Source organism: Pholis gunnellus (assembly GCF_910591455.1).
Source record: "Pholis gunnellus genome assembly, chromosome: 18".
NCBI lineage: Eukaryota > Metazoa > Chordata > Actinopteri > Perciformes > Pholidae > Pholis > Pholis gunnellus.
The window spans coordinates 3,529,708-3,546,069 of record NC_136545.1 but is presented as its reverse complement, the minus strand read 5'-3'; the positions used below and the strand labels follow the sequence as shown (position 1 = coordinate 3,546,069).

General features: G+C 39.7%; 1 protein-coding gene across 1 annotated transcript in view; it reads right to left on the bottom strand.

Annotated features, from left to right (window-relative positions):
* Positions 1 to 11,115: 11,115 nt before the first annotated feature.
* The window catches only part of onecut2 (one cut homeobox 2), a gene marked incomplete at both ends in the record, with an annotated part of 35,489 nt that continues 30,242 nt past the window's right edge, over positions 11,116 to 16,362 (bottom strand). Inside the window, 2 exons of the mRNA XM_079178872.1 lie at positions 11,116 to 11,405; positions 15,850 to 15,924. Coding sequence (XP_079034998.1) covers positions 11,116 to 11,405; positions 15,850 to 15,924 — 365 coding nt within the window. The remainder of the gene's footprint in view (positions 11,406 to 15,849; positions 15,925 to 16,362) is intronic.

The window sequence follows — 16,362 nt, the reverse complement described above, 5'->3', positions numbered from 1 at the left end:
AAAAGCGTTTGTGCTTCCCCTGCAACAACAGCTGGTGTCTAAATGTACCCGTAAACAGTCGGTAGCTCGCGGTACACCTCACGGTGACGATGATTCTCTGTGTAGACGCTGACGCCTCGCCCTCTGAATCTGATTTCAACAGTTTGCAAGATTTATATCAGCAGGTCAAACGTCACACTAATGCCGGATGCAACCCTCTTCCGTGTGTATAGCATACACTGTGGGAAATGAAATGAGAGGATGATAATAATAAGGTTAATAATAAGTATCACAATGCATTACACGGCTAACTAATCGTAATATACTCATGCATAAAATCTGGGCTATAGCACTGCTGTCTGGGTAATGTAACGGCAATGCTAGCCTTAGAACAGGGGACAAAGGACACCAAAACTAGAGTTAAAATAATGAACAAATGATGCATGAAAATCAACTGAAACGTGGCTGGATTTTAAACAAAACCGATGGATCAAAGAAGCTTGTATTATTCTGGGCGTCGTTCCAACAATGTTGCCAATCCCAAAAGATTCCACATGAGGGGACAATGACCCCTTCAAAACAACCAAGAGACCCCCCCCCCCCCAAAAAAAAGATTTGAAATTATAAATCCCTCAATCCTCGGCAGATGGGAAGGAGAGAAAAAACAGTAATACATCAACAAGAAAGAGAGCATAGAAGAAGACAAGCAATTTTCATTTTTGGTTTTAGCGCACCTTTTTAACGATTACAAAAACAACTTAAAAATGTTTAAAGCTTTTTTTCCCCACATTTGTTTGGTTTTTAAAGTTACAGTCACCATCAAAAAAAAAAGGAAGAAGAGCAAGTGAATCATTTATGACATACGCTATTATTACATCATCCTAACACTAGTGTCTATGAGGTATATCTGCAACAGTTTGGTAAAGAGAGCGCGGTCTGCGCACAACTCGCACAAGTTTGCCTCCGTGGTTTTTTCATCATTTAAAGCTTTGCGACCGTTTGAAGAAAGAGAAGGAAGAGGGAAGGAGCTGGGTTCAATTTCTGCGTTTTACTTTCTTTTTTTTCAGCCAATGTAGCTGCAGTTTTATCATCTCAAGTCTGTGTAAAAACACAAGGGAAATCAGATTGGACTTGGTGTCTCCTTTGGACAGCTGTGAGAAGATGACGAGCTGAAGAAAAAAAAAAGATCAAAACCCAGCTTGGAAATAAAAAGAGAAATAAAAAGGGAAGGGATGGATAGTCAAAGAGTCGAACAGAACGGGAAGCCTTTTGGTAATCGCTCTGGATTTATTTGCGTTGATTGCATGGCAAAGTACCAGTGAGCAGAGAACCGAGAGGTCTAGACGTCGCTTTGGTTCAAGCAAGGCACTCATCCAAGGTTATCTCATACTTTGCAACAAAAGCACTCTCTACGTCTTTGTTTTGGCCTGGTTTTGGAAAAGTACGAGTCCAAAAACTGACTCAACAACAGACTTTAACCCCAACAAGCCACACATTTGCTCTTGTGTCATTTGGCTTCCCTGTTTGATTTGTAAGCCAAATGCTTGTAAAGGCCTTTATACAGCGGATGTTTGTTTTTTTGGGTATGATTGAATCGCCAATCTTTCTCTTGAATCTTTTACAGCCAGACGTGTCTGCTAAGTATAAGGTCCATAGAGTATCTTTAGTACAATATATCTCCAGTTTAATTTGTTTTCATTTTTGTGGGGATGCTGATTATTTGGACTGCAATAATCAACAATTGTCGTGGCCCTCCCAGATCTCTACTGTGCTGGTTACCCTTTGGAATGACATACAGTATCAAAGTCATATTTGGATTTTTAGCCACGCTCCTCTTCCAATTTGATTTGACTTAACAGACAGTTAAACGGACCACGAGTAGTTTATCAGGCTTGCTACCAATCAAACGGAAAAGTTCAGCCGTGAACTCACAGGGTCAGAGCAGCGTTGGATCACTGTGGTTGCTACGCAGCACAAAGCTGGTACCAATCAGCCGTCTAATTGCTGTACCGAGATGAGTACAAACAGAACAAAAAAAGAGGAGCATGTTGTTGGGAATAAAGCCCAGTGAAAGCTTCTTGTTTATGAAGAAACGGGATGTGGGTGTCTGGATCAGAACACCAAGAGATTCTTCTTCTCAAACTTTTTTTTCTTCTTGCAAATCAAAGTCTGTACGTCATTACGCTTCGAACAAAGCGCTTGTCAGATGGTGTAACAACTTCTGGGACTCTGTCTTCGATGGCGGGATTGGGTAGTTCGATCCTCTATGACAGCAGACCTTTCTTGCCATTGTGTGACCATTAGCAACAGGTACGAACGCTTTTGTTTTTTGTTTGTTGCTACGTAGTTCGTTTGAAGCATACCGAGGCCTTAAAACTGTGGCGGAGGCAGGAAAACAATGGACAAAGCAGAACCCGCCGAGTTCATATTTGATCCATCCATCATATTGTTTCTCATATTGCTGAATTTGAAATTGAAACATACTCTGCTCTAAGGCTCATTAGCCAGAAAAAATGTAGATTTGAGTATTTATGCTTATGCACTCCCTGATATCCAGCATCCAGCCGGACCCCGCGCTACACCTGCCTCTCACCGTTTCACACGCATTCTTTTTGAAGAGACGAGACGGTGCAAGGCCAAGAGTGAAGGAGGGAAAAGAGAGAAAGAAAGAGGACAGGGAGAGAAAAGGAGAACGTAGAAAAGAGGACGACGTGAGGCGTCACCATTACGAGGTGAGAGCGCAAACGCACGGAGGTGAGCGCAGACCGCACTGAAGAGGACAAAAAATCTTTGGTTTCTTTGGTTTCATCAACACGATTAAAAGGACAAATGGAAAGTCAGTGAGGTAGCCTCTCTGGTTCTCACTATTGAAATAGAAAGTTTTTTTTTTCTTTTTACACACACAAAGTCAGTCTTGGAAGCAGCTATAGCTTTAAGGGACTCCTCAGTTTTTCCTTCCTCAACGGGTGAAACAAGTCGGTGTGTTTGCATTCACGCAGTCACACACACACACACACATCGATGTTCGGGGAACAAATGGGAAACACAGCAGGTATTTTTCCTGTCGAGGTAGTGTGTGTTAACATCACATTCTGTTTACAGTAACCTGGATAAGCTCTTATACCGACACAGAGTAGAAAAAGTTGGGAATGAGCATTGTTTTTACGGAATGTTGGAGAGGATATTCTGACCATTACTATTCGCATGGGTAGCTTGACATAATTATCTGGTGATCATCAAAATGTTGTCAAAAACAGCTTGTTGGGTCCCAAAGTGTACACCAGACACTAACGAGAAATTAAACACCCTGTTTTAGCTTGAATACACCCCCTTCACAAAATGCTCTGGAAAAAGGAAAATACTTATTTGTTGCAATAAACGCAAAAAAAAATGAAACCAGGATTGATAGAAAGTGTAATAAAGTGACAGTACTCGTAATTTAATAACTCTAAATAGTGAATTTAGTGTTAAGATACGGTTTAAAGTTTGTGGTGCGCACCATGGACCACCGTGGCAACCTTCGCTTCTGAGAAGTGAAGCCAACACAGAAGTCCCTTAAACTTGCATTCTTTCTAATGGCCATCAGGAGGCGACTCCTCTTGTTGTAAAAAGAAGTCTGATTGTATAGAAGTCTATGAGAAAATTACCTCAGTAAACATTGAAAACATGAGTTTATGGACTCAATCTCTAGTTTCAAGTCTTCTTCAATACAGCATGATGTTCATTTCATAATTGATGGTCCCATTTAGAGTCAAATAGACCATAAAGCAGGGGATGCTTTAGGGCGGGGCTACCTTGTGATTGACAGGTCGCTACCATGGCCCAAAATACAAGAAAATGCTGAATTCCAGACTTTAAAAACCGCAGTCCACATAAAAGTTTTTGCTATCCATGTCCTCTTTAGCCCTCCATTGACTCTATAAGAGCATTTTTGATATTGTTAAATTTAGTGAGCAGATGTTTGAGACATCGCATGGAACTGAAATCTGTTTGATTCTAAAATGCAGTAATCTTTCTTTTGGGGGAATAAAATGGTGCTTTTATGTGCATACTGTATAACATTTTTACTAAGTCGATGTAGGAATAAGACCTTAACCAGGGTAGAGCTGCGTGGATGTAAACACACACTGTTTGTTGGCCTCTCAAGGATTCCAGTTATCTTTGGTGAGTCAGTTTATGTCAACGCGTGGCCTTTACTTCACCTGATCAAGTGTCACTAGAACATCAGTCTGAAATTCATTGCTTGTTCAACAATAGTCAGCAGGAGGCAAAGAAATGAAAAGCAAAACAACCAATAAATTAGCCATACAAATCCCAAGGTGGAAAAGAAAAACAGATGCAGTGCTCATTATTTGGTAGGCTATTATTTGTCTTAAAGAGATTGTTTTCATTTTCAAAAAAAAAAAAATCACGACCAGGACAAAAAACAAAACTAGATTGTTTAAAAAGTGAGAGCAAGTGTTGACATTCAGAAGTACGCAAGTCTAATCTGACATTCCTACATTGTTCTGTCATTAAGTCTAAACATTCATAAAACAACATTTCATTTGCTTTTTAAAGTAAAGCCAACTAAGAATAAATTAACAGGCCTGGCATAAGCACTGCATCTTTGATGCAACTAACATTCTTAAATACTCATAAATATCCATAAAAAAATCAATTACATCTAATTAAATAACATTAAATTATTAAGTACAAAACTAGTGTGTTCTAAAACACCTCATAAATAAATACAGCATTGAACAGAAAGAAAAGGAAACGTACAATGTAAACTTTGGCAAAGCTAATCATTAAGGGAAAAAGGGTTCAGAGGGAGATTTGGCAACAAATATGTTCGCTTAAATTAATTCACAATTAAAAAGAAAACATAAATTACATAAAATAAAAAATAAAAATTACATATTGCAAAAACCTAGGAAGGAACATAGTCGTAAAAGTAGACACATAAGTATTGGCAAATAATTTTAAGAACTTAAAAACAAACAAACAATGAAAACCTCTTTGGGACAGTTTTTTTGGTTTCATACCCATTTTTTGTTCTTTTTTTGGTTTGGCAGGTTTTTGCCTGTGTTACATCCAGACAGAACTGCAAGTGGGAATGGAAAATGGCCGCCACCCCCCTGAGCCACAAGCCACGCCCCTCCATTGGGCGTGGTCAGCAGGATTGGAGGGTCAGGTGGGCGGAGGATTTCTTTGGACTAGAAGCTTTACATACAGAAAGAGAGAGAGAAAACTAAGGATAAAGCTATTTGACCGATATTTTAGCAGTTTCTCTCAGCGGGCGAAGTGTTTTTTGGTTTTGTTTCATTTATTGTCGTTGTATATATGCAGCAGCAGCATAGTTCCTCCCCCCTAAAGAACACGCTAACGTGGGTTTGTTAGCAATGGACCATGTCCAATTATCACTCTCTCTGAGGCTCCTCCTCCAGCATGGCAATGTGGGCTATAGCTAACTGTGGCGTAATGATATTTCGACAATTTGCTGTCCTCTTAAAAACTTTTCCTCCCAAGCTAGCAGTGCCTTTATTTGGTAACCAAAACTCAACTAACATCCGCTGGATTGTCCTCAGTCATTTGGGTCTGTTGCCACGTCTCTTAATTTTAAAACTTAGAATTGGAATTCAGTGGGTTGTTTTCAAACTTTTCAAACTCGAAGTATCTCAAGTAAGACAAGTGAACAAGTGAATAATTCTATACCCCTGTGAAACTCAGGGTTCAGAATGGGTGACATTTTGTTTTTCAGTTAGTTTATGTTTTCACTTTGTATTTATAATTGCAGATTAAATGATTATGGTCATAATTTCTAAATGGCCCAATTTTTTTCTTTTCTGGTTCCTACTAGGCTTGGGTTGAAAAGGTAAAAAATCTTGAGGCGGTGAGTTGAACAACACTGTGAGTGACGTTGATTGATCTAGATTGCAGATTCAGGATCTGTCCGGGACTCTCAAAATGAGTATGGAAAAAAATAAAAAAATATCTGTGTGTGCTACTGTTTTGTACAGCAGAAAATCTTTGGTATGTACTGTACGTTTCACATAGCATAACATTGTCACTCTCTCCGCAGTAGGAAGTGTGCCAGACAACAGCCAGCTCAACATGAAAAAGTGGCCTATTTGAATCCCCAGACTGGGCGGAAGCAAAATGGAAGATGGAAGCTTTTGAGTAACAACTAGTTGATGTTTTTTTTTTCCTCTCAATGCTGACGCACCAAGCTGCTTGTGTCAAACCGCATGGACGTGAAGCAGGGGGAAAAAATAAACTGTCCCTGTGCTGTTGTCTGGCAGCTTTTGTTTCTACTGCTGGAGATTGTTGGAGGTAGACTTTGTCCTGTGGAGCAGGTAATGACTTGTGGTGGAAAAAAAACAAGAACACACAAACAGCAACAGCAGCCATCTTAGAAACTCCCGAGACGTGTTTCTCTTTTTTCGAGCATCAAAAGTTTGTGGTAATGTTTGGTCGTTGCCATGGGTGTGAAGGATTTATAACTATAATGGCTGCATGTGTTGACGCCATGCTGGAGGAATGACCAATCAAAATACCAGATGTTTTCATTCCAGCTTTGTAAGATACAATACAGACCCATATGAGTGTCTGCCGTGGGAAAAATTAAGCTCACTATTTGCTGGCAGAATGCTAGCTATCCTGAAAGAAACTGATTGAGCGTCCTGGCTACCTTTCTCAATTTGTAAGTATAGAAGGACGCAAAACTGCAACAGGCCTGAAAGTTAAAGTATAAACAAGCTTGATTAGCCTACATGCTAACCCAGACAGTTTTGCGTGCAACAGACGTAGTAAAATAATAATTAGTGACTGAAAAGTCCAGATTTTTCCTTTTCGGGGGGAGGAGGATTTGCGACTGGAGTTAACGGTGAATCTTTGGTTTGTTAGCTGATGAGGTTTCTGTTGTTCTTTTAACCGTTTTTTTACTTTGAAAAACTGCATAGGCACACGTTAAAGACACTCTTCAACCGTGAGAGACACATTAATGTTCTGCCGTTTTTTGGGGGTCGGAGGGAAGAAAATGGTCGACGGCGTCCTCCGTTGGTTCCTTCCCTCCTTCCCGTGTGGTTTTACCCTTTTCAGTCCCCAACTTGCTTCCCCTTAAAGATAGCCTGATGCAACATCAGGCAGAACAAAGCTACTTCTCCGATCCCGTGATGTCGTCCTTTCTCCTGACCTTCTTCTCGTCGTTGACGACATCCTCCATTCTGGACACTCCACTCTTTTTTTGTGTTTTTTTTTTTTTTTTTTTTTTGGTAATAATTCTCTTCCATCTTCAGTTTTTCCATTTGTTGGAACAGTTAGGTGCAGAAAAAGGTTTTCTTTGGTTTCGATTTGTCAATAAATAGAAAAAGTCTCAAGTGTCCATTTTTTTAAATTTTAAATCGTTCTTAAAGCCTTTGGCTTGTCTCTAACCAGGCCGGGACTCAGCCTGGGGTTTTCTAAGGAGCAGGGGCTGCTGACTGACGCCTTTCCTTTGGTTTTGTTTCTATTTTTGGTTCGATAGCTTGAGTGAAAGATGATTGATGAGGTGATTGCGGATGGTAAGGCTGTTGAACTGGAGTAGGAGGTGGCGGTGGTTGAGGTTTTTTGGGTGCGCTAGTATTTACATCATGTGTCAAGGCTGTACAGTGTGACGGATCAAAGTAAAATGAATGAGTGTTGCGGGATTTGGTAGCGATGGATGCTTGGTGAGTTTTGTATGGACACTAAGAGAGTCAGAGAGACAGGCAGACAAATGTTGTCTCTGTGTCTCAGTCTATCTGTCTCTTTTTACCAAGCATCCAACTCTACTATGCTGCAAACAAGTTCCATCTTAGATCATCTAAGATTTTTCTTAGAGACAAAAGTTGAGTGGTAAGGGTTAGGTTTTCACCACTATCAACAAGGAAACAAGTGGATTTTAAAAGCGAAAAAAAATGTCTCATTAAAAATATGAAGTCTGAATATGTTACTTTATTAGCGATGATACCGATCTTCCAGCCCGCTGACCTTCTGGAAGAGACGGACCTGCCAGGCATCGTCTTTAGATTGTCCTCTTTAACTATTACAAAGGCCCTGATTCTCCTGGACAGTTCGTCTTCCGTGGGTTCAGACGGTTTACTGGTTCTGCTGTTGTATCACTTGATGTGTTAAGAGTTTGCGTTTTTTTTTTTGAGGTATCTGTGATGGCAGCTGGAGGCTTCCAGAAAGCATTTTAGCTACAGCTGGCTTTACACCAAAAGGTCAAATCGTAAGGCTCTGAGCAAGTTTCGCCCCAAGAACCCCTTCAGCAATGACAAACCAACAGTCAAAGATTTGTAAAATATGCACGGACTCTGGACATGGACACTGGAAGATTGTGTCAAATCTACAGTGTGTTGCGTAAGGTAAGAATTTCGGTCGTGATCGTGCTAAAAACTGGACGGCCCTTCTGTAAAAAACGGCCGGACGCTTCAAACAAACTTTCTCTCCTACATCGGAATAATCATCCCACAAATTTGTAACCCTCTGAGAAAGACAATCAGACAATCAATCCTGTTTTACACAGTGATTGGCCAGGTGTGCTGTGGTGTGACAGTAGCCAGGGTTAGACTCAACTACTTCCATCACTTTTTGTGTGTGGTCCAACACCACGAATGCCTTCGAGGACAGATTGTCACCATTTGTATGGGTCGTTGGACCTTGCCTATTGTTATGATTGGGCGAATGGGGCCATTTGGAAAAGGTGGAAACAGTTTGGTCTTTAGATGTAGTCGGGCAACATGTTTAAAGCATACGCCTTAACGTGTCAAACTACCTCTTGCTTTTAGTGCTATCCGTGCTCATTTCACAAAACTTTGTCAGAAATGGCTCAAGAAACCAATATGTCTGCAACCGTGTCTTGTCGCTTCTGCTGATTTGTTAAAAGCCCAGGAGCTCTTGCCGCTAAGCACTCTTTTGGTTAAACATGGATTATAAACATAACTTTAAGCTTTAATGCTTTGTAAGGGATTGATGACTTTCTGGTTGTTTTGTGTCCAAACAAACTGCATTTATATGCAAACAGGGACTTTACCCATTTTATCTTACACCAATCTAAACGGGGAGAAGTCACTACTAAAGCCTTTTGTGTTTGTGTAAATCCAGGCTGGATTTCTATCTCTGAAAGAGAGCTATAGCTGTCGAGAAGATGGAGTTTAGGCATTCAAAAATATGCCTTCAAATCTACCTATATTTTACCACATTTTGGACCACAGATGCGGCTCAAATTGTTTACAAATTTCAGTGACAGCCCAAACAGCACCAGTTTTTGCGTTTTAATTGGTGTCTTTTTTGTAATTGTTGCTAAGATGCTAGGCTGGAAACCGCTGCCCTGATGGATGAGTTACCATGGTAATACAAATTATGGATGGGTGAAGCCAGGGTAAACTTTGGTTCGCTTTGGTTTAGCTGACAACGTTTCGGTCAGGGTGGGGATTCCGGGGGAACGGTTGGGAAATAACTCTTCAAAGTTGTGTGTCTTTGTGTGAAGCAGGTGTATTTGCTTGTCTGCAACAGAGTTGCATGTTTGTACATTACAGTGTGTAACGACAGAATGCCGAATGGATTTCAGCCACTGTTTAGAAAAAATGGTATCCTGAGTTTTCTAAGATGTGAAGACCACTCGGCTTAGCAGAGAGCCCCGGTTCTATTGCAAAGAAAATGTGCTTCAAGATTGTGCTCACATACGTTGTTTATATTCATATATAATACACCAAAACTCCACTGAACGCTAAGTATGCTGAGAGAGAAAGCTTGTGTGTCGGTGAACGGTCGTGTATCTGTGTTTGTGCTTGCATATTTTGCCATTTCCTAACTTTAAGAATCCTCAATACCCCCCCCTAAAGAGTCCAATTAATACATCTTTTTGGGGGGTAAAATTGAAGAGTTTTGTCTCCAAAAAAATGACAGAAATCTCATCATTTTGTAAAAAAAAAAAGAAAAAATAAGGTTGGTTATGAAGTCACAATTTAAGAAAATAATAATCCATCTACAACCTGGATCATTTATATATATATATTCCAGAGATCAACTTCGGGTACGTATTTTCCTTTTAAAAATGGACATAGAACATTTTGGAAGCAAACTCTTCAATTCTGATCTCAGGGGGAAAACAGACTTTGGTTTTTCTGTTAGTGTTTGTGAGCACAGCCAAATGAACACAGTTGTTGGACTGTTTTTTCCTCCATCGCTCAGCCATTAATTGACACATACATAAACTGACATGCTGAACCTACTGATTTAGATGAATACATCATTGAATGTTTGACTAGATCATTTGAACATAACAACCACTAGCTTTTCCCAAGCATACTGAGCAGACTCAGTCCAAGCCAGTAAGTGGGCCTCATGCAAAGACTATTTTTATGGTTTCTTATGACTGAGAAAATGTCCCCTATACATCTTTGGTTTGGTTAAAAAAAACAAATTTAATCCACAGTCCAACTTCAACCTAAGCTGCACAAACTGACCTTTTGTTTTGAATCACGATTCAACTACAGCTATCTGAATTTGACTGTGCGATCTCTGAAACCAGACTTCTGAACGTGAAAGTCTTCAACTCTGCCCAAAACAGATGCATCATTGCCATCTTTGGGACATTTGAAGGTCGAATACAATTCCATAGAGAATTTTTCATAAAGCTTCTATTGGTTTCTTGTTTGGTCGGTTGGCTCCTAGCTTAGATATATTGCATAATAGAAAACATACGTCGTCTTCTAGTCTTTGGTATTTGGGCTAGTGTGTCAACTTATTGTCCTAAAGGAGACATCAGCAGTGAAAGTCTTTGATTTAAAAGTTGTTTACCCCCCCCAATGAGGTTTCTATGTTTTATAGGTGAGTTTACCCTTCGGCTTTGTTATGGATTCACGATGATTTTGCAAAAAGGCGGTAAGGCTACAAACAATTCGTCGCAGTGAGCAGCCCCTCTCAGTTTGTCACCCTTTGACGAAAGCAGAAAGGACAAACAAATAAAAAATATGTAAAAAGTTTGGTTTTTCCTCCTCGCTTCGACCTGACGGAACCTCGACCCGCGCCCCTCAACCCCACCGTCCCTCCCAGTTTCTCCGCCCCCACCCGAGACCCATCCCCCCCGCGCTCCCCTCCCCTCCCCCTCCCCCTCTTCGCATTCTATTATCACGCTTTGGTACAAGTGCTGGACGCCGAGGAATGGGCGCCGGGGCTGCCTCCGTCGTCTGTCCATTTGTCCAGGCTCCGGCGGCGGGCGTTCATGAAGAAGTTGCTGACGGTGGTGAGTTCGAGGCCCAGCTGCTGCGAGATGGTGAGCTGCATCTCCTTGGACGGCCGCTTGTTCTCCTTAAAGATGGCCAGCAGGGTGCGCCGCTGCAGGTCAGTGAAGACCAGCCGCGACTTCTTCGGCGTGTTGTTGCGGTCCTTCCCTGTGTCCTGCTCCTTCCGTTTGCACGCTGCGGGGGGGGGGGGGGGGGGGGGACAGAAAATAAAAGTGTTAGTGTTGTTTGTAGTAGTTGAACTACAGTTAAATATTGGAGGATATGAAACACAAACTAATGGTCTTGTTGACAGAAGTTCATGTTCCTGTACATCTGATGTCTTATTCTCCCACTGAGTCATCACTACATTTATCAATACAGCTCAGGCGTTCAACTCATAAGACTCATATGAGAAGTAGAATGCAATGTGAAAGTTTGAGATGTAGCGGTGAAGTTTAATGATGAATGTTTAGTTATTTAGCATGTTTTCACGCTTAATCCTTTTGGTTCATTTCAAACGAACTCTGGTGGGTTTTTCTTGTTTGATCTATTTTTTTTACTGACCAGCAGGGGGCGACTCCTCCAGTTGCAAAAAGAAGTCTGATATAAATCTATGAGAAACTGACTCTATTTCTCTTTTGATTTATTACCTCAGTAAACATTGTAAACATGAGTTTATGGTCTCAATCTCCAGTTTCAAGTCTTCTTCAATACAGCATGATGTTCATTTAGTAAATGATGGTCCATTTAGAGTCAAATAGACCATAAAGCAGGGGATGCTTTAGGGCGGGACTAACTGTGATTGACAGGTCGCTGCTGCTACCAGCAGATCGTTACATCACTCCTCCGCATTCAAAATATGGTCACTTCCATTTATCAATTACAAAAAAAAACAACATGGCTGCGGCGAAATCGCCCAACTCAAGTCCACAAACCAATGGGTGACCTCACGATGACTACATCCACTTCTTGTACACAGTCTCTGCAAACAGACCAAGACTGCCTAAAACTGTGGGTCTACCCCCACCTCGAAGTAAACTCTGGTGCAGTTTGGGTGTGGTGTGTTTTTGTTGTATAAATACTATAAGTCCATCAAAAAGAGGGGCGCTTTGGTCCTAGCGGTTAAGGCACAGACCATGAACTATGTTGTTCCACATTTCTCTTTCCTTGTGTCCAACCGTCTCTCTGCTGTCGGCTGTCCAATAACGCAGTGGTTCCCAACTTATTTTTCTTCAAGCCCAAAAAAAGGACAAATCCACGAACAAAATCCTCAATTTCAATAGTGATTTTAGCATTTTAAATGTCTTAGTCTGTTTCTATTAAACAAACTTTCTTTAATGAATATAACTCGTCCATTTCCTCGACATAAACAAAGTGATGGCGTCTTGACGGATTTTACTTTTAGACTTCACAACGCTCTGGAGCGTGAATGGTTGTCCAAGCGATTACGGATAGTAGATGGATGGCTATTCAAATTACCTTTATTCTATTCTATGTTCAGTTGTGAATAATGATAATAATAACAATAATAATTATAATACATTATAAAAAATAATAAACAGACATTTTAGAATGAATTATATATAGCCATTAAAAATGTATAATATTCAAAACTTCCTTTATGAAGTGACTGACTGACCGACGTCACGCGATGGTTTTGTGTAGCTAGCAGCTGGAGCTATGACTAAACAGCTAAAAAACAACAACAAAAGCACGACCAGGCCGTGTCCCGACATCAGTCGCAGTAGGGTGGAGACGTTTGTTTGCTCTGGGAATGAAGGAGAAGCGGCGGCGGTCATATCGTCTTGCTAAACCCATGCTACTCTTGCTAACGTTGGAATGCACCGGTGGCGTCTATTGGGACACCACAGAGGAACCAGCCCATTTCTCCGAAATGATTACATTTATCTTTTTTTTCAACAGATTTAGACTTTTGGACTGTGGAGCTATTGAAAGTGTTTGGATCACAATCCTATGCAGTCACAGCTGTAATCTAATTCTACATGTAGTATAACGCTTTTTATCAAACAGTATAGACATACAAAAAAACACTAAAATGTTGATTTAGAATTGGAATGTTTGATACTTCGAACAATTCACTACAGCCCTAGATATTACCTTGTTATTTTCATATAGACAGCTTTTATTCATCTGAGTGGCTCATTGACATAAGAATGTGCACACACCGGTGTTTTGTATGTATGAAATAAACGAATCCTACATAAATATTGAAATACATGTACAAAGCGGAGGGACTTTTATTTATTAAGTACGGCAGTATATGGCTGGTAATTTAAAATATGAATTTATTCATGTTCTCCTAGACTTTTCTATGACCATGAGCTTGAAGGAAAAAAAACAGAACAGACTATAATAATATAATATTATTGCAATAATAGTAATAAAACACCTTTTACAATGTGTTTGCTGTTGCATCTCATCAGTCACTGAGGAGGAGGTCTGGGAGCGTTTGATTTGATTACCTCTCTGAATTAAGTCAGTACGAATCAGGTTAAGTGGTCAACTATTGCGTAAGAGGAAACTATCCTCGCTGTAAACACACACAGCTTCTTATCACAGCGTTTAGCGACCTGACGACAGATGCAAATGAAAGATGGCCAGCATTTTGTTTCTCTGCTGCTCTCTATCTCGTTGAGTGTCTTTATAGCCTTCGTGATCAATACACATATCTAATGTTTACACTGAGTGAAACATTCAAACCGCAGACCCCATGTTTGTTTTTTTCATGGCTGGACATATTCTACATGTGTTTAGACTCGTTTTCCCCCCAAAAATTCAGCCTGATGGGATTTATTTCTTAAGTCTTGCATTGTGGCTAGTTGCTGGGCTGGGATGGATCAATTGAAAATGTCACTGTTGTTCATTATACAGGTGGCAACTCGCTTTCTGCTCTCCGAGTAAATAAGTGAAATGTTATAAAGACTTGATGTTTTAATCCACACTGTCAGGAGTTGTAATACAATTTGTCACTGACAGGTGGTGCTATTGATCTCTGCATATGAGGAGCCACACACACACACTGGGTTTAAAGCATAGTCAGTGTCTGTGTGTGAGAATTACTCACATTGTGGGGACATACATCTGTTTACATGCCTTCCTTTTGGGGACAAAATGCACATCTCCCGTTAAGTACAGCTTAGGATGAGGACTTGGTTTACGTTGTTTGTTTTTTTAAGTTTAGGGTTAGAATTAGGATTAGACAAGTAGTGGTTATGGTTGTGGTTCAAGTAAGTCTCCAGGAAATGATTGTAAATCAGTGTAATGTCCTCTAAAGTAATGGAAACATGACTGTGAGTGTGTGTATGTGTGAGAGAGACAGACAGAGATCGAAAGAGACACGTCTGCTTAGAATCATCAGACGTACGTATAATGACAACAAATTGTGAATGAAAGGCCAAATTGAAATAACACTGTCATAATACTAATAGCTAGCATCAGAATCTGCCTGGTCTTTTAAATGAACGCTATAACACACACCTCATGTTGATGCACATGTTTTGCCGGTGCAACCATTTTTTTTCAACCTGTTTTGATTAAACCCTGTTTCATGTCATCTTTTTAAATCTCTCGTTATTCCTATTATTATTAATGTTATTATTACTGGATTTAAAAGTGCTGTTAAACTTATTATTAATATTTATATGGATAGGACATATTCTGTAGGGTATATAGAAGAATGTCACCATCAACTCAAAACTGTGTCACAGTTTTTGTTCTTGTTTGTTCAAAGCGTAAACTAGAAAGGATCTTGGACTTTGGACCTTACTATTTACTGGGTGATCTTTGTGATAAAACATCCGACTGTGAGCCAACGTGTGTTTCTAGCAGCTCAACTGATAATGACTGTTGTCACAAATATGTCCGTCAACCTCTTTTTCTCTCGGAACCCCAAATAATTCGTCTTTAACGGTGTTAAAACCTTTCTTTAAACAAGCACGAACATGAACAGTGTTATTTTCACTACTTTTTCTACTGCTAGTAGTAAACCTACTAGACCTGCTATGTGATTATCACGGCCATTGTACAACTCTTTATGCTAGCCGCTAATATGTTTTTTTTTATTACTAATAATTTGTGCCAGGTAGTGCCAAAACAATCCACCCACTAGGCTTTTATTGTGAAATTTGAAGTGTTTTGACATTTCTGTCTGATGAACTCCTTCTGTTCTATTGATAGGAGGAAAATCCTGTCTTCACCTAATTAATATAATATGATAAGGATAATACTACAAGAAAATAAGACTTTTCAAAAATAAATCATTTAAAAGACTACAAGGAGGATAACAATAAGGTCAAAAGTAGATGAAAGCATGAAATGGAGTGGAATGGTAAAACCAGAAGAGACATATTAAATATTACCAAAAACGTTCTTTTAAAAATGTTATAAGAAGTGATTTACTACTACTACTACTACTAATAATGATTCAGGTCAAAACATGTCAAGGTATTCTAGGATCAAATTAGTTTGATAAATTAATGTTTTTTGTTCATATATACATACAAAAATACACTCAAAATAGTGTCTTCACTTACAAGAGTTGCAGTTCTATAATTAAGGCTACAGAAAAAAGAATATTCATATGATTTTTTTGTGCACTTTTGTAGTGTTTGTTTTGCACCTGGCATTTCCTGACTGGACTTGTGTTGATCATCGTGAAGCTCTGGTAGCTGTGAGTAACTGGAGGTACTTCCACCTGACAGAAAAGAGTATACAGGTTTTTATTTTCAGTATTCCTTCCATGCATATTTCATGCATGCATATGAAACACAACGGTCGACAGTTCTGAGCTGACTGTGGCTGCCCCCGCGTTGTTTTCACTTTGATTTACACATTTCATTTCACATTTCCTGGTGGTCTGGTTCCAGATTCATATAATTATAATACATTTCGTTCTTTTATATGTATATTACACAACAGCTTCTTTTGCTAAATAAGGAAAAAAAACGTTGGTAGAACAATTTTACAATAAAAAAATGCATTGATTTAATACTAATAAAACCCGGGTATTGTATCGTCACTTTAGTTTCAAAAACATTTCAAACCATATTTGGCTCTGTGCACCGCCCCAAAAAAGGACAAAAAAAAACAACACATTTTATTTCCAACCAAATTAAGCCCAGTTTTAATGGCT